The sequence below is a fragment of the Aotus nancymaae genome, unplaced genomic scaffold (genome assembly GCF_030222135.1).
Source record: "Aotus nancymaae isolate 86718 unplaced genomic scaffold, 86718_ANA_hifiasm-v0.15.2.pri h1tg000002l, whole genome shotgun sequence".
In the NCBI taxonomy this organism is placed as follows: Eukaryota; Metazoa; Chordata; class Mammalia; order Primates; family Aotidae; genus Aotus; species Aotus nancymaae.
Genome location: NW_026988413.1, coordinates 40,242,369 through 40,269,921, shown reverse-complemented (window position 1 = coordinate 40,269,921; position 27,553 = coordinate 40,242,369). Strand labels below are relative to the sequence as shown.

The 27,553-nt window shown below is 37.1% G+C and overlaps 1 protein-coding gene across 1 annotated transcript in view; it reads left to right on the top strand.

The window, feature by feature from the left end:
- Window positions 1-2,118: 2,118 nt before the first annotated feature.
- TES (testin LIM domain protein) overlaps window positions 2,119-27,553 on the top strand; it is a 58,625-nt gene continuing 33,190 nt past the window's right edge. The window contains exons 1-2 of the mRNA XM_064374188.1: window positions 2,119-2,313; window positions 24,706-24,791. Coding sequence (XP_064230258.1) covers window positions 2,287-2,313; window positions 24,706-24,791 — 113 coding nt within the window. The 5' untranslated portion in view covers window positions 2,119-2,286. The remainder of the gene's footprint in view (window positions 2,314-24,705; window positions 24,792-27,553) is intronic.

The window sequence follows — 27,553 nt, the reverse complement described above, 5'->3', positions numbered from 1 at the left end:
GTACAATGTAAACTCCTAAATCAGCATTCTAGTCCAGGTTTCAAGATTTATGTTTGGATACTTCATTTCAATGTCCCAGTCTCAAACTCAATACATTCAAACGGTATCCTTTATGCCCACCACCAGTCCCAAAGAAAGCACCACTGAACAAAACCCTGACCCTCACTTTATATTTTCTGTCTTCCTGACCATCCATAGAGGTGATCAAGATAGAAATGTATGCCATCTTCTATTCATTCCACTGTCATCAACTACATGTAGTAATCAAAGCATGCCAGTTCTACCTCCTAAATAACTGTAGCTTAACACCTGAATAACTGAACAAAAACTTGCAATTTAATTCTCCTAACACTTATCTACCTCAATTTTACTTTTATAATTCATAATCTATAATTACTTTTCATAATTGGCCTAGTGATGATTCCAGATACAACTCACTGAATTTCTATTTCCATCCTGGCCAATGATATACACACAATGTAATGCTGACAGGGTTGGGAAGGAAGAATGGGAGAAAGGCAGAAGTTGACGGTTTAAAAAAAAAAAAGTTTTCAGATGGTTTTCTTAGTGTAATCTCTGCAACCTCATCAAATACGGTTCAAAATTTATGTTACAACATTCATTTGTTTGATGCCTTATTTAAACTGCTTTACTGGACATTTTCCATCAGTTAAGCTCTCTGAAAGAGACAAAATTGCCTTGTCACAGCTAGACCTCATGTTCCTGTGTACTTACAGAGGGCAAACTTTGCAGGGGTCCACACCTTTCAAGATGGTTTGGGAAAATAATACAGAAAAGTTTTACATTAACTGAAAATAAAAATGCATAACTCTTCAATTTCAGTTTTAATTCATAATAGGATAAAGGAAACATGCGCATTATAAATCAATGCTCTGTGTTAACAAATAATCAAGTAAGCAGAGTTGCAAGTATTGGCTAAAATGAATTTGGGGTATTTTTAGCCACCAAATTTCCAGAAGGAAAGTAGAGATACACCTGGACCTGAATATCTGCATTATTTGGGAATTTTTGTTTGTTTTATTTTGTTTTGTTATTTTTAAAAATAGGTGCCAAATTAGGTCACTTGATGTCTGGGCAATGTAATGTTTTTGCCATAACCACAAATTGAAGAAAATCGGCCGCTTTTTTTTACTCAAAATCATGTGCTTCCAGCCCCAAACATATTAGAGAAATCGTTTAGATTCATGAGCACTGCCTCTGTTCCCCACAGGTTAAGACATTAGGCTGGTCCCTGTATCTCCGGAGTCCTCAGTTCCCTGCAAAATGAGGAAGCTAGACTCTGTAATCCTTAGGCTCCCTTCCAGACCCAGCAATCTGATGGTATTAGATCCATCTGCTCCTGAATTAGGGCATGAAATGAATTCAGCTGTGGTGCACCAATGTGATGACTCTGCTTCATCAAAGCCTGAGCACACGATAGGCCTAGCACCATTTCACATAGCAGAGACAAAGGGCAACCCTCTGCTTCCAAAGGAATTGACACAACCTGTTTCTGAAGTGATTCATATCATCTTTTGAACAATCCAATGCTCAGAAAACAATCTAACAATCTTCACTGACGTTAGGGATGTAAGATACGGTTTCTTGACACTGTTTGGAATTGTGGAGAAAAGCAGTTGAGGAAAGGGCGTCTCCACCACGCAATAGTGAATTTAGTGCCCAAAGTCCGTCAAAGGAATCCCGAACGATCCCTACAATCTCTCTCTCTCTTTTTTTCTCTTTGCCCTGAAAATAAACTGATAAGTTACTATTGGGATAACTATTCCCCTTGACCCAAATCAAAGGTCCTGGGCAAACACAGGTGCAAACTCCCCAAATGAAAAAAGCTCTGCTCCATCTTCAGCTAAGGGAGGCTGGATCCCAGCTCTTTAGCAGCCGGCCCGCGGACACCCAGAGCATCTTCAGGAGACCAGGTTAAGGTCCGCGAGCGCGCCCCGTAGGGCGCCGCCCCGGACGCGGCCCCGCCCCTCACCTTGCCAGCGCCGCGCTGGGGCCTCGAAGGTGCGTGCGGCGCTCGGTGATTGGCGACGGCCTGGCGCTGCCCGGCTGCCATTGGCTGCCCGGGCCTCTTTGTTCCCGGGTTTCTGTCACAGGCCGGCTGCGGCGGACTGGGCGGCGGAAGTTCGACGCCGCCGGGCGAGTGGCTGCGAGAGGGCGGCGCGGGTGTTCCGCAGGTCTCCAGGTCCGCAGTGGAGCCCAAGGCCAGCCGAGCCCGGCCGTGAGATTCCGGACGGGAGGAGGAGGGAACCCACTGGACGCCCAGACATGGACCTGGAAAACAAAGTGAAGAAGGTAAGGGGGGCGCTCGTGGCGGGCGGCGGCCGCTTCACCTGCGCGGGTAGCGTGGAACGCGGCGTTCGGAGGTGCAGGGGCGGGTAGGGCGAGCAGGCCGCCTGGCGTGAGCCCGGCCCTGCGTCTTCGGCGTCCCTGGCTCAGGGACCCGGCCCCCAAGTTAAAAAGGAGGTGCCGGGCGGCCCCGCCAGCTCCCCAAACTCGAGAGCGACAGAGTTGGAAGCGCGAGCGAGGGCAGGCGCGGGACGCTTCTCTCCCGTTTCCCGGAGTCGCAGCGGTTGGAGGTGTTGGAAACTTTACTGAAGATGTTTCAGCGTGCCTGGGCCTCCTCAAAAGAAAAGGACGAGCTTAGGGCGAGTGCGGGCGAGACTGTGACACTTCCTGGCTCAGGAAGTTCAAGTTCATTAAGCCTTTGTGGTTTGGGGCACTGCTGTGCTTTGACAGCTCTGACCTCCTCCCTTCCAGCTGGGCTGCCTGGGGCGCTCTAAAGTGAGTGTTGATTTAATGCACTGCCTTCGCACCCGTGCTGGTGATAACTTCTAATGTGATTTTTTTTTTTTTTTGGTCATTCATTACTTGTCTACTGAAGCACTGCCTCCGTCTTAGGGAATTATCTGTCAAAGAGTGCATTCTCCCTGTTTGGCAGCTAGCCCCAAAGGGCGGTTGTCACTAGAGTCTCAGCGCTGGGATACATTTCCAGCCTGGCTGCTGCCTCGCAGGCATCAGAACCTAAGGCCCTACCTGAGCCACTCCCTGGTTATGGGGAGCCTGGTGTCGCCTGGGAGAAAAGGGTGGGGACCAGACTGTGACTCAGAAGGAATGCTGATGTCACATTCCAGTGAAGTGTTCTGTGCGAAAGTTCTCGTTCCAGGGGATTTGCTCATATTTTACTTTGTGGTAAATTTAAGCTAGCTGTCCCTTATCAAATAGGGGAGTTTTGCAGAGAGAGGAAGGGTATAAGAATAGAGAAAACAGTTTTTTTCTCTTACTCATGGTTCCTAATATTATTTTATCTTCTAAACATTAAGTTTTTGTCTTGAGCATTAATTCTATTTTATGCCCAGAGTTGGATTTTTGAAAATGGACACAAAGTATTGTGTTAGGAATGCAAAGTTTTAGGTTAGGAAGCTATTGACCGATAACAACTTGAAACGAGAAAACCTCGTTTTTCATTCCTTACTACTAAAATTCACAGGCACTCAAAAAGGTATCCAAGAACAGAAAAACATAAATTGTTAAAGTAGTATGATTGCATTCTATTCTCTTCCCGTTACGTTTCTTTTTTTCTTTTAAATAAATCTAATATTTTTGGTTAATTTTGCTTGCCGCAAGGAAAGCATTTTACCCACTTAGCTTTCTGTTGATGAATACTACACTTATGTTGTTTTCAAGTGGGTAAGAGCTACTTAATTTAGTACTTGTCTAAAATTTGGGGTGGGGAAGGGGTCTTGTCCTTGCTTTTAAGTACTTATTTGAAGACAACTTTGTAAAAGTAAACATCTTTTGGGCTGGGGAGGATGAATAGGTGAAGCACAGGATTTTGAAGGCAATGACACTATTCTGTATGATAGTATAAAATGGGAGATACGTGTCATTATACGTTAATCAAAATCTATAGAATGTAGAACACCAAGAGGAAACCCTAATGTAAACTATGTACTTTGGGGATAATGATGTGTCAATGTGTTTCATCACTTGTAACAAATGTACTGCACTGATACGGGATGTTGATAGTCGAGGAGGCTGCTGGAGACAGGGAGACATGGGGAGGTACACAGGAACTTCAAATTTTCTGCTCAATTTTGCCGTGAAGCTAAAAACTGCTTTTAAAAAATAAAGTCTGTTTAATAGGGGGAGGAAAATCAAAGACATTTTTGAAACTTTTTGAGACAAGGAGTAATTCTGAGGGGAAAAGTTCAAAGTTAAAAATTGTATGTGCTTGCAAAGGAAAACTCCAGATGTTATTTATAAACAATCTCCTTAGAGTTTGAAAATGTGGGTTATGATAAATAATACCCTTGACATGTGGTGTAATTTTTCTCCTTCATCCCCACTTTACTTTTAAAAGTTATATTTTCAACCAAGAATCTTAACTTTCTCTAATCTTACTCTTCCCTGCCCCTACCGCCCCAAAAATCATTCCACAAAATAAAATTATGAAATCCCATGATATTAACAAATCGCTGTTTCACTACATTGTCTTCACTGATGATTCTTAGAGTCCTCAACCAGTAAATTGGAAGCCATGAAAAAACTCCAAAGATACTCACTTTGACTCCAATTTGTGGGTTTCTTGATAGACTTGATGTTCTAACAAAAAGTTTCCCAGTACAAAAGTTTGGAAATTTCAGGAATGTATTTGTGTTCCTTTTAGCAATCGTTTTCTAACAAATTCAAAGAAGGATATATTACAAGACTATCTGATTTACCAGCAGAGCCTTCTTACCCTATTTTGGTACCTAGTTTTCAAGTCTGCTTTCTTTTTGACTTGGGTATACAAGAAAAGTAAGAGAAAAGGCAGATTAGAAGTTGGAACAAAGACACAACCATTTAAGTACAACTAGTATGACTTCTGTTTTAAGATGTATGACATTTTTTTCTTCTAAAACTTTTATATTGTTGATTTCATGAGGAATTTCTTCCAGTCAGATGAAAAGCATAATTTTTTCCACATTAACATTTCATGTAAAAAGAACTTAGGTTATCTTTATTAAACAGTGACTGAGATAGATGATACTATTATAAAATTCTTGGTTTGTAAAAGGAAAGCTCATCCACATCAGTTGTACAAGTTGGGATTAATTACCAGTTAAAACCCACCATCACAAAGACAAGGGGTTTTTATAATTAGACTTCACTATGTTTTGTTTTGTTTGAAGTAAGCAAGCTGTTGCTAGGATGTGGGAGCTAGTTTGGTTATACAAAGTTTTGTTTTAATATACTTTAGAATAGAATTTGATTTTATGTCCTAGCTCTGTCTTCTGAGTTACACATCTATACCTCTTTTTTATGTCTTAAGTCTCATCTTAATTGACTTTGTGTCAGTATGGTCTGTGTCTGCTTGGGAAAAACCGTGGACTTTGAGAAGCAGAAACAGTCTCCTTTTGCAGTGAATGGCAAATCATGGCTAACAGCCAGCTGTTTTTCTCTTTCCTTTCTGTGTTACTCTCCCATGAGAATTACTTTTTTCAATTAAAAACATACCAACAGAGAAAGAGAACCTCAGTAATTTCCTTTATACTGCCTGGAATTGCCGCAGGGCTTTAATTTTACCGTGTTCATTTTTTGTCATCTCTCTAAACCTTCTATTTTGATTAATCCTAATATTTTGCATACTTTTTTTAAGACTCTTACTTATTTTACTTTTGCGATGCATTTTAAAATGTGATACATTTTAAAGATTACATGGGATGCATTTTAAAATGTGATGCATTTTAAAGATTACATGTCACTAAAAATCCCCTTTCTCTGCATCCAAACTTGTTTTCAAAACCTTTGTCATTAGTCAAAGGAGCATACTGAAACCAAGAGAATATAATTGGAAAAAGTATAGAACTATAAAGATTATTTCCATTAGAAATTAGAATAAGTTCTTGGCCTTAGGTAGCCCCTGGTTGAAGTGGAGAAAGCAATACATGGTGACCTGGATGCTCAAATCTATGATTGGATTCAAAGCTTGAAGCCATTCTTGCTGCAAGAATTAGGGCAAGGCACATCCATGGCTTTGCTTTAGAGGTGTTCTGCCTCTCAGAACAAGTGCAGAAGGAAATGACTGGTCCTTGGCTGGGCTTTTATAAAACTCTTCTAACCCGTGGTGTGATTCATTACATTGGTAGAATGTGAAAAGTCGCTTTCTCTTAATTGCTCTGAATATTGGTTGGAGAAAAACTATAGTAGGTTTTCTATTGATTCTGTTACTTTATGGTGTCCTATGAAGTAGAAATAGCAATTTATATCTCTACTGGCTATTACCTGTGTACCATCAACTCACCCCATGACTTTGCTTGTGCATGGCCATACTCCACCTACAGTACTAAGTTTTTTCCATCCTTCAAGGACCAACCCCTCACACTGCACACTCCTCTAGAATCTTTCTCCATGCTCCCACCTAGATGAAAAATATTTTCTCCTGATTTCCCAAAACATGTTATTGGTAACACTTAGGACACTAATCACTCTCCACTTCTGGATTATACTTATCTATTGTATATTTCATCTTCTTACCTTGCTTACAAATTTCTTGAGAAATGAATACATATCCTATTATACTTGCATGGTTATTTTGTTTGCTGGTTAAAGCAATCTTAGGAGGTAGGCCTTCGCTCCATTTTCAGAATGAAGAAACAAGTTTAGATAGTGTAATCTGAAACCTTACTGTAGAGAACCTTACTATGAACTTGAACCATAATCTGCAGAATTCATGCTCCTTCCATCATGCCACCTAGCCTGAGCCTTATATTCTTTATCTTGCTCACTATATATATGTAGAATGATAACTGTTATAAAAAGAGAAGGTACATTTTAACACTTTCATTCATTTTCTAAAGGAATTACATTTGAAGAAGTGGTTTATATTCCAATAAAATTAGCATCCTACTAGTTTTTATATTTTGTTTCTATTTTATCTATCTTGTATGTATTCTCTTTAGTGTAAGTTACCATTGACATTCTTTGGGCAGAGGCAAAGTATAAGTAAAGTAAAAGTATTGTGAAAAGGAATTTCTGGGAGACTTCCACAGTCAAATTAATGGCATAAACTCCAATAATATTCTGTGTCTTATCCTCTAAGATTCTTCCAACTTGCTGACTTTTGGTGGGAGCCAATTATGTAAAATGACCCTGGGTAACAGTGGCCCTGTATTTGCCTCTTCGTTTTGTAAGTTTAACCAATGGCATCTGGAACTATAAAGGGATACTCATGGGCTTTTCTCCCTGTTGAGCTCTGCAGTTGATAGAAGGCCTTACACATAGCATGAGCAGTCTAAATCTCTTTTCCCTAGCAGCAAAGTGTTCAGGAGGCCTCTGGAATGGCAAACCAGACAGTTAAGAATAGAGCAGCTAGAAACAAAAAGCAAAAACAAAAAGCTCTTAATATTGGGAGGAGAACTATTTTTTTGTTTTAATTTCCCATTCTTCATGCAAAAACATTTCTTGTGAAGCTGAGAAGCTGTGAGAAACACCAAAATGGTCAGATATTTCATGAGACTGTCATGGAGCTTCAGTATGACATCCAGCATCATGAGCTTGGGATCAACATTATAGCCCATCAGTGTGCAACAAGAGTTACCAACAGGGGCCTTCTTAGTGGAAAGAGAGTGATAAATTGGTAACATGGAAACTACTTCCTTTGTTCTGAGAACTAGAAGGAATACAAGTTAGTCCTATGCTAATGTGAATGTACCTTTTTTACATAACAAATCACCAAAGTGTGTTCAGAAATTAGGAAAAGTCAGTACGTCTCCAGCATATATAAATATCTATAGTATATGGAAAAGTCTTCCGTAGTATATCAGTTTCTCACTTCCATTTAGCAGCATAATATATTTAAAATTGCCCTGAGCTGAGTGTCAGTAGTTCCGAGTCCACTATTTTTTGTGATATTGACCACTTTGGATATCAATTTATATTTATATAAAATTAAGTAGGGGAACCAGATGATTTCTGTGGTTTCTCCAAGTCCTGTGATTCTCTGATCATGGAAAATAGTATCAGTAGTCTACCAAGTATAATGTTTCACAGTGCTTTAAAATTGCACAGACTAAGAACATGGATCTATATGTGTAAATATATACATAAAGGAGATGGCATAATTTAAATATTAGTAAATTCCATGAAGAAGCTATAGATTGAACCGAATAATTTTTTCCACAAATCTTAGCTATCTTCAACTTGTGTTTGTGCTTATTTAATTTTCATAATATTTGTGGAGGTATTTGAAGATGTTAGGTCAAGTTTAATTTAAATCTGTAGTATAAGGCTCCAAAGGCTGTAATAGTATGCATCCCATAAGCCTAGGAGTGATGTATTACTTAACCTTGGTATTTAATTATGAGAAAATGAAAAATAATGGAGCATTTATTTTCTTTAAAAGTTCTCTCTCCCAAAATAAGGCTGTTTAAAAAAGAGAGAGAGAAAAAAAAAAAAAACTATGTCAGTGCTTTTTTATGTACCATGCACTATTCTAGACTCTGGGGTTATAATAGTGAACAAGAATAACACTGAACTTAAGCATATATCATAGAATTATGCTATTGCAAGTGATGACAGAGCAATGTAAGTGATTGAAAGTAAGCACAACTGGGATTATACCCATCAGTGAACTCTTTATAGGTTAGCACTACACTACATTTCTAACATAGACAGTGAGCAATTTTGGTGGTGATCCCCAGGCTTGATTCTTGGTTTTGCAAACTTTGTAATTAGAGGTTATTTCATTTGTCTTAATTAATGGCAAATGGAAAAGAAGAAGGAAAGCAGCTCTTATGTATTAGAATGTGAAACAGATTATAAATGGATAAAGCTATAAAAATAGACTTATACCTATAATATACACAAACTGTAAATCTTCTCCCTGACTACAGATGCATTACAAAAGAGTCATTCTTGGATTTCCTGTTTGCAGACATAGCTAATTTTTGTTTGGTAACTACTGCCATGGTAACCAAAATTATGATTTTAAAAGAATTATTAAATCATTAATATGCAGGATAGACAGGAAATTATTTTATTTTTTTACAAGGTGGTGGTATCCAGGGAAATTATATTATGAAAACAACTTTTTCTAGGAGAGGAAATAAGGAAACAAAAGACCAATCAAATTAAAAACATTTCAAAACCCCAGATTTTCAGGATTTTAAAGAAAAATAATGTGGTAATTGATAACTTCACCACTGTTCTTTGAGTAAATACCGTGTTTAAAATTTGCCACAAGCACTATTAGAGGATTAAAGTTAGAGGTTATGCTTTTCAACTACCCAGCTACAATCTTTGACTGTCCTACAAAAGAACTGCAGTTTAGTGTGGTTTTGTCAATTTTCTGTTCTAAGTGCCCTGCCTACCTAACATTCTAGTTAGATAATGGGGAATTAGAGTGATAAGGATATGCATGACTATAATTTTCTAAGTATCACTTATTTTGGTCAAATTCATAAAAGTAAAAGAGCATAGTTTAGAATTGCCAATTTCTCTGCTCCTTAGTCTGTAAGAATGAGGGAGACTGCTCGGATTTGAGCGTGGCTTAATAAAGTGGGAGCAACCAGTGGGGATTGCTGAGAGCTCATCTGCTGAATGACAGCAAAGTTACTACTATGTAAATGTACTTAATCTGAAATGCTGATTCATCCTCAAGCTATGAGTGATTCAGCTTGTGTTTATCATTGTGACATTCTGGTGGCTGTGAAAAGCTATAAACAGGAGTTTCAGGGTGTTCATTGCATAGCTTATCTGACCAGTGAGCCTAGCAGAAAAGAGCGGCTGAAAGCTTAGCACAAATGCCTTGATGTGGAGTCCATTAATGCATCTCTAGCCACAGTGAACTTTTCCCTTGCTTTGTCTGATGATAAAGTGATATCATGTTTCATTGAAAAATGACCATGTAGATGTTAGGTAGATTTTTGTTTTTATATAAGCATAACCTGACAATCTTAACAGAATGAGTCACAAAGTAAGGATGAAGGATCCGATTTTTCCTTTATGAGGTACTGGCCTACGATAAAAATAACTGGGGGTTAAAAAAGTTACCCTTTGTTTTTCATAGAGATATTAAAAGTGCAGTTTAGATTTAAAACTACAGACTCTAAACTCCATATCTATCAGTATCACCTGTTAAGCAAAATACCAATGTCAGCTTTGATAGATTTTGAAAAAAAAGAAGGAAGAAAGAAAGGAAGGAAAATGAGTGAGCAAGACAGATATGTAAGTTAACTACATAAGTGCTATCTTACTCTATTTTTCTATCTGGGATAAGAACCTTTTTTAAAACAAAAATCTATCATGGTCTGATATTTTTAAAAACAATAATTAATTACTAAAACAAAAGGCAAATACAAGGCCAATTAAAAAATTATTAAATGCAAGAGACACAAAATTATTTTAAGTATATAGTAGTTCCTAATTGTCTGCTCTGAGTTTCTCTGTATATCATATAGTAGTTCCTAATTGTCTGCTCTGAGTTTCTCTGTATATCTCATCACAGACTAGTGACTAACAGTTTGCAAACTGCCACACTTTGAGTAGCACGGCAATAATAGAAATACCAACAACTCTTACGAAGTCTCAGAAGCAGAAGTAACTAACTTTAATTGGGTGGGTTGGGATTATTTTATCAAAGAAACACCTTGTATAGAATAAAGAAGGTTTCATTAGGCAAAGAAAGCATTCTATAAAGAGGAAGTAGCATGAACCAAAGGTACCTAGCTGTGAAAAGTCAGTAAAACCACTATTAACATTTTCAGTTTTGTCTCTTCTAAAATAATGCTAAAGTAGTGAGCTGCAGTAATTTGTAATTTTTTCACAGTACAGGTTTGAATTAAAGAAATATGTCATGAGCTAGTATAAGACCTTAGCTCACCGTTGAAGAGTTTCTGATCTCCCTTAACTTTGATGATTATTTAATACGTCATGTCCTCTGTTGAGAGAGAGGAGGAAATTTCACACTAGAGTCTAGCTCATGTAAGCTGGTCTTGACTTTGAGCTGTGGACTGGGACCACATTGGTGCCATGTCTTCATCCTCCTTAGATCAGTGACAAAACAGTAAAGGTCATGCCCAACTGCAGGTGCACCTTTTAAGCCTCCTCTTATCCCAAAGCAGTTGCATGTCCAGTTCCAAAGTCAAGGAGAGGAGAAGTCCAGTCTAGCAACTATGACACTATAGCAGGGATATGATGTTGAATACTATTACATGGGAATGAAGGTTTGGGACCATTGCTTCAAACTACCATGTGTACTATATAGGGACAGTTGAATGTAGGGCTTGAGGATACTTTTTTGAAGATCTTTCATGTATCAAAAGTATTCAGAGATGATATTCTGTACAGTATCACAGACTACACATATTTCAAAGCAGGGTAGTTTTTGATCATTCTGAAAAACTGTAGAGGGAAGTTAACCTTGCAATATCCCTAACTTGATTTTTAGAAGGTCCATTTTTTAAATCTAGTCACTCTTCTGTTAGCTTTGAAACACAGACTTCTCCAAATTCATTCCAGTCAGGCCATGTGACTTCCATGTTGCATGAAGAAATGTAAAACTCATTTCTTTGGGAAATGGCAAGTTGCCTAAGGTTTTGAAGGGGAATTACAAAGTATTACCTTTTATATACTGCAACAAATGGAAAATATATTCTGCAGACATTCCAACAATATGTGTTAGACTCTGTCTGTGGTAATAGAATAGGAAGTTATCCCAAGAGAAATGGTAGAATTTAAACGTAAAAGGAGGGAAGACAGATTTCAGTGGCTTAACTCCACAGCTCTTTTAAGATGTCACAGGTAAATCAGTAGAGATGTTAATCATTGTTACTTTCTTATGGACCAGATGAAATTAAGCCAGAGGATGGGATCATCCTGTGGACCACTGTTTCTCACTTTTCTGTAACGGGGAATTTAAAGGAAGCAGCACAGACTGACATTTCCAGACATAAATTTGGACCCCACCTTTGATACTTACCAGTAATTTGGCAACAGTTGCTCCTTGATTTCAAAGAGCTAATCTGCAAAATATGGATAATACTTCTTTATTGGATTATTGTGATATTGAATAAAGTAGTACATGTAAATGTTTAGAACAGTGCCTGACATATAGCAAGTACCTGATCAGTGTTGATTATTAATGTTCTCTGATCAGTTTTGTTTAGTTTGACCTTAGTACCAATAAGTAAATGTTTTGAGAATCAGAACTGCATTAAAGTTGGGTATCAGCTTTAGAACTCTGGGTTCAGTTCTTGGCCCTGGCATTTATTAGCTGTGTGAATTTGGGAAAGGTACTTAGCCCTGTAAACCTTAGTATCCTCATCTGAAAATGGGTTTCAACTATCTACCTCACAGGATTGTAAGGGTAATTGAGATGAATATCTTAAAGCACAAAGTATGGTGCCTACACATAGACAGTAAATAAATATGTCACAATCCTCTTCAAGAAATCCAATCTAGAGGGAAGAAAGTCCTGCATAGATCTTCATGCTATTTAGCAGACACCTGAATATCAAGAATTTTATGATGGCATGCTCTCAGTAAGTTATTGCCACTTGGTGCTTTGTTGGACACAAAGAAATATCCATTTAAAGTTCAATAACTGTGGGATATGTTAAATTACTGGATTTAACTATTTTCCTTTTGCTAATTTGAAAATTATTCTGATATATATTTTTATGATGAAATTAAAGTTTATAAATAATTATCTCCAGAATTTGAGTACCTACCATGTGCCAGTCACTGTGCAAAGTATTCAAAGCTATGTATATTAGGTTCTCTGAGAAAGTACTTGATTGAACACTACAATGTATTGTGGTCCAGTATAGGGAATTGGTTTGTTTTCCTAACTGGAATCTTTGTCAGAGTTTCTACGGTAAATTACAGAAATGGCTACAATTAATTCTTTGCAGCACCTCCCATTAAAAAGTGGAGTCTGTTTTTCTTCCCTTTGAATCTGGACTGCTTTCTGACTTATTTGGGCCAATAGAATGTGGTAGAAGTGGTGTGTGAGTCCTAAGACCTTGCTTGCTTCTACTGCTCTGTTGCTGGGATTTAAGTCTTGACAGCCTCCCATGATGAAAGCTGTTGAAGGAGTCTTACAGAAGGCTTTCCCCACTCTGAATTACACTCATATTTCTCTGTACATCTGAAAGAATCAAGAATCAATGTACTGTAACTTCTGTAACTTCTCTAATTTCATTGGTGACTTAAGACTGAGCCCACTTTCTACTTAGACAAATCTAATTTTGATTTTTATGACTGTGTTGTTCCATCAAAGTGAAGGAATATTAAATTAACATGCAACTGCAGAATTATCTTAGTTGTAAATAGGTGGTATATACATATTTTGAAAATTGTCTCATTTCCCTGAATCGCTAGACAAATTTTAAATAATGTCTGTATACTTTCTTCAGTGGTGTAGTCTAAATATAGAACAAAAAGTATGGTAATCCAGACCACTTCTCTGCTACATCAGAAGTTAAAACATGGGTCAAAAATTAAGGCTCTTTGATTTGTGCAGGACAACATATAAATAAACATAATTCAGTTTTGTTTTGTTTTTTTCAGAATAAGGGATGGTATGAAAAGGGCATGCAATAAATAAATAAGCAAACATGAGGACCTGGCAGTAGGGTTCCTACATCTCTCCCTTCCTTTCTTGGTTTCCAAGACCCCTATCCTTGCTGGAAGACTTTTTGTTCTAAATGCCTGTGGATGCCAATCTTGGGCAAAAGAGAAAAATGAGAGGACTGTCTTTTTGCACTCCCTTTTCTATTTTCTTTGCTGACTCTGTTGGCCATTACTCTCTAGGTTTCCTTAGATTCTCCTGCTCCTCTGGGCAGCCTCCTTCAGTGAAGCCCTCAGCCAATGCCATGAACCTTTCTCTTCATTCTCCAGTCTGTGAAAACACATCTGTACTGCCCTCTTTTTCTGCATGTGCTCCAATTAGGTAGTTAAAGAATTAGTGGCAATAAATCACTTAATTGTACAGTCATCCCCTCACCCACATATTATAATGGGTTACCCCTGAAGAAATAATACCATAGCCCTTAGGCATGGCAAGAATGATGGCAGTATTCAAGTTTGGGGGTAAAGAGCCTTAATTAAGGCCTCTCAATGCTGCACTCTGTGGGATTCACCCTTTAGAAGCAGCTGTGGAGATAGTGACACAAGACCAAATTAGGAATGGTTGCCATGATCCAGATTCTTTTAAGGAACTCCTACGATGCCTTTTGGAATCAGGTTTTTCAAGTCCCTTTTATAGCAAATAAATAGGAGGTTTTGAGGGCTGTTTATGAGCACATGCCATTGCAGTGTTCTTCAGTGGAGCCAGAACTCAGCCAATCCTAATTAAGAAGCAATTTCAGCTGCAGTCATCGCTTATTATAATAATTATGACATTTTTATAGCCCTACATTCTCTTTCTCAAAGTAATGGATTCAGGAGAAGGCCTTTTCTGAGTAGAGTCCACAGAAGAGGTATTCTATTGGTAAGCATTTCAAATCACTTTCTTCACACAGTAGTATAAAAATAATTTGATAGTAGTCAGTTTGAAAATGTTTGTAAGGAACCAGCTTAAACTGAGCAGATGGAATATATTTTTATCAGTTGCTTACTTAAAATAAGTACAGACCTTTTTTAATTTTTACTTTTAAAAAGGGGAGGCTAAATCTTGCCCCTAATAATATTACAGGTTACATAATATGTAAGGTTACATATTAGGTTTCAGATACTACTTATCTAAGTAATACTGTGAGGGAAGGAACTGCTAATTGTAAATACTACTTAATTTGAATAAAATAATTTTGCCTCCTTATATCACATAGAAGTACTGACTTTATTTTACTTCCATCCCCAGATGGATTTATATAATAGAATAAAAAATTTTCTATAAATCTTTTCCAATTTTTAATTCTGTGTTCTTTAAGGATGACTGTGGCATATTATAAAAATTGTGAAATTTTTATCCCAAATACATTTGGTATTTTAATCATCTGTTTGCAGCTGTGTTCTGTAACACAAGTGTATGTAACACACATTGAAAAAGAAAATGAAATTTAGAGCCCAAAAATCATATTCTACCTGGTCTTCTGGAAGACTGTTTCCTGGTTCTTACTGAGTGAATAACTAACAAATTGAGGGGAATAAGAGTATTTATGAGGAACGAACAAAGTTCTGCTTTAGATGCCCATTGGGTGAAGAGAATTTAAATGTTTGAAATGGGAAAAATAAAGAGAAGTGGTAGATAAGCACCCTGTATACCTCTGTTCCTTTTTCATATGTTTGTCTCATCACAAGTCACTTAGTCTTTGGATTTAAAATCAAAACAGAAAAGAAGATACAGTAGGCAGCATCTAAGATTGTTCCCAATTACTTCCACCTACTAGTATTCACACCCTTGTGTACTGCCCTCCCATTGAGTGCAGGCTAACCTGATCAGTTGCCAAAAAATGAAATACGGCAGAGTGATGGCATCACTTCCAAGATTAGGGATTACAACTTCTATCTTGTGTGCTCTTTCTCTCTCTGGGATCACTTGCTCTGGGAAAAACCAGCTACCATGTCACGAGGTACTCATGTGGGTAGACTCATGTGAGAAATCTTAGAAGTGGGTTATCTACCTAGTCAATCCTTGAGATGGCTACAGCCCAACTGACCCCAATTACAAACTTATAAGAGGCCCTAAACCTGCCCATCTACTGAAGCCACTTTTAAATTCCTGACCCACAGAAACTATGACATGATAAATGATACTTTCAACCCCTAAGTTTTGGGGTAGTTTGCAACTAATACAGAGATGTTCCATTATGAATCCAGAAATTTAGTGATTTGAAAATTATGAAAAGAATGATATTTTGCCTCATTATATTGCCCCTAACTACTTCATAATGTTTATAATCTTACATATATATAATATTGAAGATAATTTTTAGTACTAGTCATATCTATATGTTTTCAATAAACATCTTTCAACTTTGAAATATAATTTGTTCATTTGTATTTCTTGCCCATTCTTTTAAATTATTTTTCTTGTGCTGTAACATTGAAAGAGAACTGTTTTGCATCAGGACCCTGCAGATTTTTCTTGACTCACTCTCATTCTTCTGAGGATCCCCTTTTGTGTGAATTTATGACCTTGGGGACTTCCATGTTAGTGTAACTGATGTGCAGACATTCAGGTACCTCATAATAAGTCCCAGGTTTGCCTAGGATGGAGGAATTCCTGCCAAGCAAACAATGAGCAGTCTTTCAGATCAAAATTGATTGTTATAGAGAAGTTACAGATGAGGAATATTACTCTTTAAATTACCATTTACCTTTGAAGTTGCAGTTTGGAGGGGAAAAAAACAGTAGCTTTGTAGTTAAGTGCATAGGGTTTGAGTCAGAAATGCCAAGATGCAAATCTCAATTCTGCCGTGTGCTAGCTGGATAGTCTTAGGCAAATTAAATAATTTCTCCAAGTCTCAATTTTCCTTTTATGAAGTAGGGATGATAATACTTTCCCAACAGGTTATTGGGGATTAAATGTGATGGTATATGTATTTTGGCTGGCGGGTAGTAACATTTTAACAAACGGTGGTTGAGGTGTTTTTATTAACACGTCCACCATCACAACCCTTAGTGCTCATTTTTAAAAGTATAGTTAAAAACATTTGAACGTATCCTGCCAAAACTAAAATATATTACTGTTTCCTAGAAATTTAGCAGGATCTATTTCTGTTCTTCTTCAAATATGTTACCGTATTTATTGAGGTACAGATGTTTTGTGTAATCAGCTACAATCTGATTACATCTGAAACTCAAGTAGAGAAATTGTCTTGATAACAATACCTTTGTCATTAACTTAATATTGTTACTGTCTTAAGAAATGTAGGTACAGATTGGGTAGGAATCATCTACTTTAATTTGTTGAAGTTCCAGAAAACTTGACCTACTACCTCCAGAATACATTTTACTATAAAATAGGCAGAAAGAGCATTCGTTTCCTTTTCATTCCTAACGTAATAGTCTATGTGATTATTTACTGTGGGTGAATAAAAAAGATTTCTGACCATTTGGCTTACAGTGGATTTCATGATAGAGATGCATATATGACTCCTGGCTTTATACTCCCTGAGCTGAAAAGGTGAGGGGATGTGGAAATGAATCCTAGAATCTGCAGTAAATAGTTTTATTCCTGTTTCCTTGTGGATGAGCCATGGTGACAACTAAAGACCCTTAATCTAAGACTCAATAATCTTTGGTCTTCAGTTAGAAATTCCATTACATTCTATATTAAAAACTGATTTAGGAAATAGTGCCTCTTTAACTCAGGGTTTTCCATGAGATGACCTATCCTTAGGCACTGTTTATTGGGTAAGAGCAGGCACAGCTTTGCCCCAGTTTCTTCATCTGGATGAAAATGTGGATAGTAATAGTATCTCAGACTCTCATAAGATTGTTATGAGGATAATCCATGTAAAATACTTAGAACCATGCATGGCAATGTAAGTGCTCAATAAAAATCAGCTGCTGCTTCTATTATCACCACCCCTTCCAGTGTGTGTGTGTGTGTGTGTGTGTGTGTGTGGTCGGGGGGGGCAGTGGAAGTTCCTTGGGGTAAAGATATGCTATGATAAAGATCATTTGATAATTAAATCAATTAAATAAAACTTTCTAGCACTACTGTAAATCTCAGACACTATGGCAGGTACTAGGAGGTACTAGGAGTTCAAATATGATCAAGAAGCTCACAATCTAATTGGGGTAAATTGATGTGTACACAATCATAGTATAGTAAGGAAGGACTTAATAATACAATTTGTGCCAAGTGGATAGTTAAAGAATGATATCACAGAGTTCCTGACGTTAGAATTGAGTCTATGGAACAAGTAGAGAAGGATTTTGACAGATGGAGAAGAGGAGGAACAGAGATTCAAGCAAAGTAAAAAGCTTCCCTTAAAACACGGCATGGCTGGAGGGGAGTGGTGTGAGGGAAGGTAGGTGGTGCCAGGCTTTAAAGGACCTTCTTTGCATGTGAAGAAAAGTAAAATTCATTGAACTTATTAAAACCCTCTAGCAAGGGAAGTGTTATGATTATCTTTAGGTTTATCAAAATAATTTTTGGAGCAGCAATGCAACATCATACAAAATGATCAGTTAGGAGAGTGTGGTCTCAGGATGATATGATGTGAGTTCGAACATGAACACTGGAATGCAGACGAGGGAGCAGACTGTGTGGTTTTTAGAGAAGAGACACTAGAACTCGGAGCATAATAAGCATGGATAGACAAGGACAACGAGGCCTCTGGGCCCCAGGTTGGGTGACCAAGGGGTGGTGAGGACTTTGTCTTCAGGCTTCCTCTCATGTATTTCAGACTTGATTAAGTGAGACATGGAAAGTTTTTGTTTTTATTAGCAAAGAAAGAGAAATGTAGCAGCTTTATTAGGAATGATTAATTGTAGTTCTTAATCACACTAGTTCTTTGTATTGTTACCTAAGAAAGTTGGCAAACTAATACAGTGTGCAGCTATTTTTATATTTAAGTTTGGTTTTTCTGTGTAACCTACACTTTTTTGGTAATGCAAATCTTGTTAGAGATTTGGAAACAGGCAACGAACTAAAAATTTCAAATGTTAAGTCTTGTGTCAGATATCAATAAAAATATATTGATTGGGTGGGGTACTTCACAGATCACACTAGGTTTCTAAGACAGCTATATGCTAAGAGGAACTATTTAGAAATGTAGTTCCTTGGCCCAGAATATTTATCTGGATGAACAGGATCTAAAAATGCTTCTTTAAGGGTGTAATATGAATATATATATATGTGTGTGTGTGTGTGTGTGTGTGTGTGTGTATGTGTATATATACATGCATATGTGTGTGTATATATGATAGGTGGATAAACATGCATACACACATACACTGAGAAAGGGGGAATGGGAGAGAGAGTATGTATATTTCATATAATTCCCTTCATTCCAATACTATTAAAGAAGTCTTAGTAACACTTGCTCGTTTAGTAACCACAGAGGATCTTTACTCTAGAGGGAAGTTTGGTTATGAAAACAGCATGAATCAGATGATCTCACTCTGAATACTGCATAATATCTTCCAGACCCAAATTGTCTTCAAATCAACTCAGACCATGTTTGAAATACCAGATGTTCCATCCTCTTTTTTTCCTTTTTCTTTAAAGTATCTGACATGCAATACCCTTTTCTGGGTCAGAAGGGTGACCTGAAATGTTGCCAACCTATTTGGCTGCTTAAAATTGTGAATATGGATAAATTGATTCCATTCCCATTTCTTTTTCTAAAATAAGCAGAGGATAAAAGGGTTTTTGGAGGCACAGATCCTGGGAATATAAATTCAGTTTATGGAGCCTGTAGTTAAAGATACTTAAGCCCTATTTGTCTATGACTTGTGTTTCATAGTAAATATTATAAAGTAAATATTATATTTTTTCTTAGGACCTTGATAGCTGTTCCCAAAGCCTGACTGTAATTTCTCCCAATATAGTCAATCCAAAGGACCTGTTTTCTTGGATGCTGAAGAAGAAAAATTAATTTATCATAACCTTTTATTAATGCTGGCCAGAATGTGTTACTAAAGTTATATGAAGTTGCTTCAAGACTTGTGCACTTATGAAAAACATGTGTTTTTAGGCACTAAATGTTGAGTCTGCAGGGAATACCGTATCACATTTGCTGTTGAAATAATGACATGCAACAGGACTGAGTTTTATCACTCACAACTTAAATCATTTGTTTCCTATGCATACTTTATAAAACTTCTCCATCAAACTGAGTTACAAGTGATTCTGACTTATAAGAATCATTAATGTATTAGCTTTTTCAAATAATTATTTTCTATTTAGTGATTAAATGTTGAGCACATGACCATGCTGAATAATAACCACACTAAGATAAAGTTAATCTGACACATGATTAATCCAACCCTCTGGGCTTCCCTTCCTCCCCACCACTCTCTTGCACATACCCCTGTATGTACCCTGGACGCCATTAAATAACACGTTCTTCATTTATATTCCTTACCAAGAGTTCTCCAGCTCAGACATCTGGACAGAAACTAACCTACAAGATTTGTATGTCCAATAATAATAATAGCCTTGACTCTTCAGAAAAGGAAAAGGACCCTAAGGAGAAGGTGTGGTCTATGCTGAGGGTAAAAAGAAGGGATGAGAAGAATTCTGAGTCCTGGACTTCAGGAAATCCTGAACACAAAGTGTTCAGTGAATAATGGAAAATAATATGAGAGAATAATGAATAATGTGAAGTGAATAATGGAGAGAAATTAGAGGAGCTCTTAGGGTGGATAGGGTTCCAGATCCTTGAACTGAAACCAAGAGGAGTTGAGGAACTTCAGTTCTTGTGACACTCTGCCCAAAATAGGCCCTAAGAAACTGCTTGGGGCCGTTCTAGCTGTGAAACTCCTTTTACCACAGATGAGAATCCATATGCTTTCCTTCATCTGATAAACGTTTGACTTCTGAAGGGGAGAATAGCAGATGATTAGATGTCTCAGTTGGAGTGGGAACAGAGCAGAAGAAATTTGCCTCACCCCAGTAGAGGTATGTCTGCTACCATGCAATTTTATAATATAAGTTGGGATTTAACAACTGCATTCTAAATTATAATTCAGTCTGAAACTAGGCACATCCTAAACAAGAAAAACACCAGAGCATGAATCATGTGTCTTCTTTCTTGGAGAGGCATTGTGCTTTTATCCTAACAGAGGATTAATAAAGAGGATAAAAATATGGAAAAAGTTCTCATCCAATAATGTAGCATAGTTCTTAGGCATAGTCATAGATCTTCAGTGCTGGTAGCAATGAGGTTTAAGTTTTGTAGCTATATACTTGTAGCTATAAAATAATTTTTCTTATTGAAGTGTTCTCAGGAAAATAAGTTTATTGCCAGTCTGAAACTCTAATTGCTCTAGCTGCTAAAAGTGATTTTGAAAAGTTGATGTCATTTTTGTTTGTGTTGTGTGTGTGTGTGTGTGTGTGTGTGTGTGTGTGTTTAATTAGAACTGCTTCCCTTGGGTTAGGAGAAAGTGTATCATATTGCTGTGACCTCATTCCACTCTCTTTCACTTCCTTATTCTCCATTTGTGATCTTTAAAGGTTCCTTCACACTTAAGTCTGAGCATATGGGGAAGATGAAAGTTATGTGTTTGGAATGGTAGAGGGGCACTTTCTCCAGACAGTCACAAACCTATTTGGAAAGAGTCCATAAAGAGATTAAATTTACCTTCCAGGCAGGGCCCAAGGGCAAAAGAACCCTGGAATAATACTTTCTGGGTTTTTCAGGGAAGCCTACAGAGCTAGTTTCTCAAGTTACTGCTTTTCCCAAGGCCTGGTCTCCTGGTCTCTGTGAGGGCTGCCTGAGCTTCCACTAGCAGACCTTGAGAGGTGCTCTTGCTCCTCACCCATCCCTGTTGCCCTGTGGCTTTCCTCTTTACCACTCTTGCTTGTCTCTGAGGATGTCATCCTCAAGCTGGTAGCCTAAGACATGGCATTGAATGCTTCAAGAGGTTTAGTTTCTTCCTTGGGAAAATGAAAAGGAAAACAAAACAAAAAGTACTCCCCCTGCTACAAGGCCAGCCCTGTCACCATGCAAGTTGGTCTACGATTTTTTGGCTCTTCCCTTGCCCTCTTCTGTCACACGCCTTGTGTATGGCATTTCCTCTGCCCTGAATACACTTCTCCTCTGAGCTGAGTTAGATGCTGCTCAGTCTTTTCATTGCAATTCATGCACTTCTCTTTCAACAAAGCTTCCCAGCCTTCTTTATTTAAGTCTTCTCTTTTTAAAACTCTCAGAAAGTCATCTACACTTAGAGGTGGTACAAGAGTGTTTCTGGATTTGTAGTTCTTTTCCATGGGGCAGAAATTAGCCAGTGACTCTCTTCGGAAGACAAGAGCTCCCATTTGACGCTCTAGTCATCTGCCCCAAAAGAACAGTAAAGTAGGAGCCAGCTGTGAAGCAGCACCTCCTCTCCATCCCCACCCTCCAATTCCACATTTCCTATCATGGCCTGAACTAGAGTTTTTCAGGTTAACTTTGGAATGACCTTGGCCAAGAGGTGGGGTCCATTCAGATGCTCCATGGGCTTGGAATTTTATTTTTGATTTACAAAGATAAAAAATTGGTAGGAAAAAACAACTTGCCCCTTTGCAAAATAGACTTTGTTAAGTCAGCAGTGAGCTACACAGAAGCCTTAGTGCAAAAACTCTGGTAACTCGTGGAGGTTCTAGTTACATTAGCTGAACTTTCATGTTGCATTCAGAAATAGAGAATGAGATTGTATTGTTACAGGATGCTTGCAGTCTTTTATAAGACCAGTGTTGTTCAGACCAGGCAATTCTAATTTGAAGGCATGTAAGAATTTAAGTAGCCATTTAATTTAGAGGCAGAAGCATATTTCTAGATATCTGTCAGCAAATATCAGGATTTTATACATATATGTAAATTTGTATGTATACGCAAGTTCTGTGTCACAAGGTAAAATGTATTCCATATTGTGAATTACATAAAAGAGAGGTTAAAAGCATCTGATTTAAGCTAAGCTATATAATTAAGCCTTAATGATGTAATCAAAATTTTCATTTGGGATTAGAGTTTATTTAGCAGAAGATACATGAACATAGTATGAGTCGTATCCATATAACAGGCACATTCAGGACTAACTCTTCTGTAATGGAAAATTAGAAAGGGCTTGAAAAAGAATACACTTTTTTGGATTTGCTTTTCATTTTACTATGGATATTATAATAGAGAAAACATGTAATTATGCTTCTTACACAAGACCAGCAAACAGTCTCCCTCTGTCTTTTGTTTAACCTACTTTATTTCCATACTATGTGAACTGTGATTATCAGTGACAAGGAAACAATTTAATTGCTTTAAAAAAAAAGCTTAGTGTTGATGTTAAATATACAATTTAAAGACTTTCAGTTCTTTTGAAAATTGGTAATATGGACATGGCAAAGATAATAAAGCTTAGCTAATACTAGGCAGGTGTTTATACTTAAGAGAATATACTTGATATGGTCTAACTTAAAAATAATGTGGGTTCCCTTAAGCAGCTAAGTGGACCAGCTGGGTTTGAATATGGCCTTAGTTATGGAAAGAGGATGTGGTCATTTTCTTTAGAACAAAAGGAAAGGCTTCACTTCAACTTCAGGGCATGTCATACTGATCTTTCAAGGAACAAGTTACAATGTGGTTTTGATTGCACAGTGACAAACCCAATGTGGTAAAGTTACAAAAGAGGGCCATTGAAAAATACTATTACTTGTTCAGCTTGAACTGCTACTCTAGGCACTAAACAGTAACCAATTCTTCATGGTCACTGATGCAATATTTAAAACATGGAATAATCTGGTTACTGGTGGTTTGCTACTGTACTGATATAAGGCTGGCTACTTTTTTTTTATCTAATATCAGTAGTTGAGTAAAAGAGTTTAATTGTCATCTTGTGTCCTTCTGCCATCTGCACCCCACTCCCTGCACTTATTAGGCCATGTATCAGCAAGTGCTCAAAGATTATTGTTTAATATGGTAAAGAAGAAAAGATGTTTTACTATAGCAAGGGCGATAATACAGCTCTTCACTCCTTGCCTCCCCACAACTTTAGGCAGAAGAGCACAGGCCTTGGAGTCAGAAACACCTGAACTCAAATCTCTACCATTTATTAACACTTTGATCTTAAGCAAATTCCATAATCTCTGAGTTTCAACTAAGACATTTCAAAAATGGCAAGTAATATTGCCTACTTTATAAGCATTTTATATGCTTTTGTAATATTTTAATGAGATATAAGTATTTACTTCTATTCCTTGTGTCTTAGTTTATTCCTGCTGCCATAACAAAATACCTTAGACTGGGTAATTTATAAATAATAGAAATTTATTTCTCAAGTTCTGGAGGCTGGGAAGTTCAAGATCAAGGCACTGGAAGATTCATTGTCTAGTGTGGGCTTGTTTCCTGCTACCAAGATGGCACCATTTTGCTGCATCTTCACAAGGAGGAAGGTTCAGAAAAGATGGGAGAGAGGAACTCACTCCCTCAGCTAATCCCATCAATGAGGGTGGAGCCTTCATTGCCTAGCTACCTAATCATTTCATAAAGGTGCAGCTTCTTAATACTGGTACATTGGGGATTAAGTTGCATCATGAATTTTGGAGGAGCACAAACATTAAAGCCATAGCACTGGCATTCAATAAGTGTCTATTGTAGCTATTATAATATTTATCCTAATAAAAATATTATTTCAGTTGTAATTCCTAAAATATGTAATTATTTGTTTGCTGTAAAATACGGTATTTGGGATGAGCCTTGCTTTTTAAGCTATGGTTTCCTGAGTGTTGTACCTATTGTACTACAGGGCTGTGCTATGGGGCATGTAGTGGCCAAAGACATGAATTCATGACTTTTTGTTACTTGCAATATTTGTAGTTTTCTATACAGTTTTATCCTGATGCTTCTCTTTTCATGATAAAAAGCAATCAGAATATAAATTATGTATGCACTTGGAACTGCCATGTACATCCTGGGTATCATCGACTAAACATAAGATTTGCTTGAAAGTTTTATCAACACAAGCGGTAAGTGGAATTAAAAGTGCAAGTTATTGAATTTTTAGATTTGTAAAGAATGTAATAATAGATTCATGTTGTTTTCTTTTTAACAGATGGGCTTAGGTCACGAGCAAGGATTTGGAGCCCCTTGTTTAAAATGCAAAGAAAAATGTGAAGGATTCGAACTGCACTTCTGGAGGTATTGTTTTGGAAACTGCAACCACATTAGTAGTTTATACTTTTTGCAATACTTCCTCAGACAGTGGCGATATCTTGCTAGTCTTCCAGCATGATTGCTAAGTTACAGACCTGTTATTGTCTTTTCTGAGAAATGAATACAATGTAAAGTGTTCTGTCTTCCTGTAATTAAGTTTGACTTAGTGGATTGGACCATAATAACTATATTAAGAGTTGTTTGATTTATTTTCTGTCGTTAAGAGTTCCTCTGAGCCTGAAATACTGAATATATCTTTCTGGCGGTAAATAAGTTTGTGGTAATCCTCTAGGACTGTTTAATAATTTATTTTTTTTTAATTTTTTTTTTTTTGAGATAAAGTCTTACTCTGTTGCCAAGGCTGGAGTGCGTTGGTGCGATCTCAGCTTACTGCAACCTCTGCTTTCTGGTTCAAGTGATTCTCTTGCCTTAGCTTCCTGAGTAGCTGCAATACAGGCGTGCGTCATGACGCCGGGCTAACTTTTCCTTTTTGTATTTTTAGTAGAGATGGGGTTTCATCATGTTGGCCAGGCTGGTCTCAAACTCCTGACCTCAAGTGATCTGCCCGCCTCAACCTCCCAAAGTGCTGGTATTATAGGTGTGAGCCACCACTCCTGGCCCTGTTTAATAATTTATTCTCTTCTTAAAAATTGGTAACTTCACATCTCATCTCTACATTTTCAATAAACAAATACGAATACTGAATTGAGCATTTATATGTTAGTTATCAGGAAATGAAGTTGAATTTAGGTCTCTTTAAAATTTTCAGCTGTAAAGTTACCACGGAAAAACTTTGAAGCACTTGAATTTTTTTTAAGAAAAAAATGTAGTGTTTTGGTTTGAATGAAGATATATACACAAGACAAATGTTAGTGGGTCAAAAATATGAATTTTATATAGATCTTTAGGTTGCTTTGAAAGTACTACTGCATATCATATAAATCTAAAATCAGTATTTGAAACCTATGCTTATGAATGGCTGTCAAGTCCATAATGGTAGTTCACAAGTCTGCTCAAAGTTAGAATTAGCAGGAAAAAAAATAAAGGTAACTATACAATTTTAGGATAGCAGCTACCTTGTTAGGATGTCTCTCATTTGAGAACCACTTCTGTACTATAAATTTCCACAGGAAGTCCTTTAGAATAAATAATTTCATCAGCCCTTGGAGATATGTACAGTGTAAATTAAAGGAGAATATCAACACATAAAATTTTAGACATTAAGCTCTTTTAAAAACTAGTTTATTGAATCAGTTTTCAGAAACAAAGAGAATTGTTTAAAATAGCAAAGTCAGTGGAAATCTGCTAGAACTAGTACAATTCTTTACGTTTGGGGAGCTAAAATTTTCCAGGAATTTTTTTTACAAAACTTAAATAGCTCTACCTTGTGCTGTCTCTTCAAGGGACATAAAAATGAGACAATATGTCGGTCATGTTTTAAAAAGGTAAATTTACTTAACACAAAATAGTTTTCATGGATTAGAACATCCCAGCTCTTAATGCTCACACTAGTTTCTATTGTGCCTATCAGTTAACTTTACAGAAGACTGCACTGCCCTCTCCTGGGCATAGTTTTTACCTTACAATCTTATAATACGTATAATCCAAAAATCCAAAATCCAAAATGCTCTAAAACCAAAACTTCTTGAGTGTCAACATGATGCCACAAGTAGAAAACTTCACATACCTGACTATGTGACAGGTTGCAGTCAAAATGCATTCAAACCTTTGTTTCTTGTACAAAATTATTTAAAATATTGTATAAAATTACAATCAGGCTATGTATATAAGCTGTATATGAAACATAAATGCATTTTGTGTTTAAGTTTGGGCTGCGTCCCCAAGATATCTCATTGGATTTATTCAAATATTCCAAAATTTTAAAAAATTTTGAAATCTGATATACTGTTTTATTTTACTTCTTTTACTTTGGGTAAGAGATACTTAACCTGTATTCTTTTTAGTTCAGCCTTGCAATTGCCAAAAACTGCTCATGAGATTTTAAAGCTTATTCCTAAGAGATACCATCTTTTCCCTAAAGCAAGTTAGTTTATAGTAATTTTTGTTATATTGATCACTTTGGTATTTTCAGATGAAAATATATCAGACAAGAGCAGATCTCCATGGCATGAAAATAACCTTTTTTATTTCAGTTTTATCATTTAATCAACTGTGTGTAGTCTGAAAATCTAAGAGTCATAAAAGTCTAGAGCTTTGCATAAGGCCTGTCATTCAGCTGGTATTGATGAGTCCACCCAGTTGGTATTTCTTAGTAGTTCTCCCATCTTCCTGGCATAAGTCCAGTCACATTTCTCTTAGAATTCTTGATAATTCCCTGACTTTTTCACCATAACTAAAAGACCTGAAGCAGGTGCCTTTGACCTCCATATGTAGCCTCTTTCAGTATAGTCTCTGAAGTAAAATATTCTAGACTAGTTGTACTGAATGTAACAAAGATTCTAGGTCTAGTCTATGGCCACAGAACTTCTGTGGGTGAGGTAGACATGGGATCCCATGACCCTGCCCACCTAGCCTCCTCCTCCAGCTTCATGGTGATCCTTGACTTAGGACCCTGAGGGCATCATTGGGCACATTTCAACAATCAGAGTTAAATTATTCTGTACCACTTTACTAGTCTGGCCTCTCATACAACCACAAGAATGGGCTTTTGAACATGGATACTATTATATACTTCTGATGACTTAAGAACCCTCAGTAGTTTCCCACTGGACTTATTTTAGGCAGAT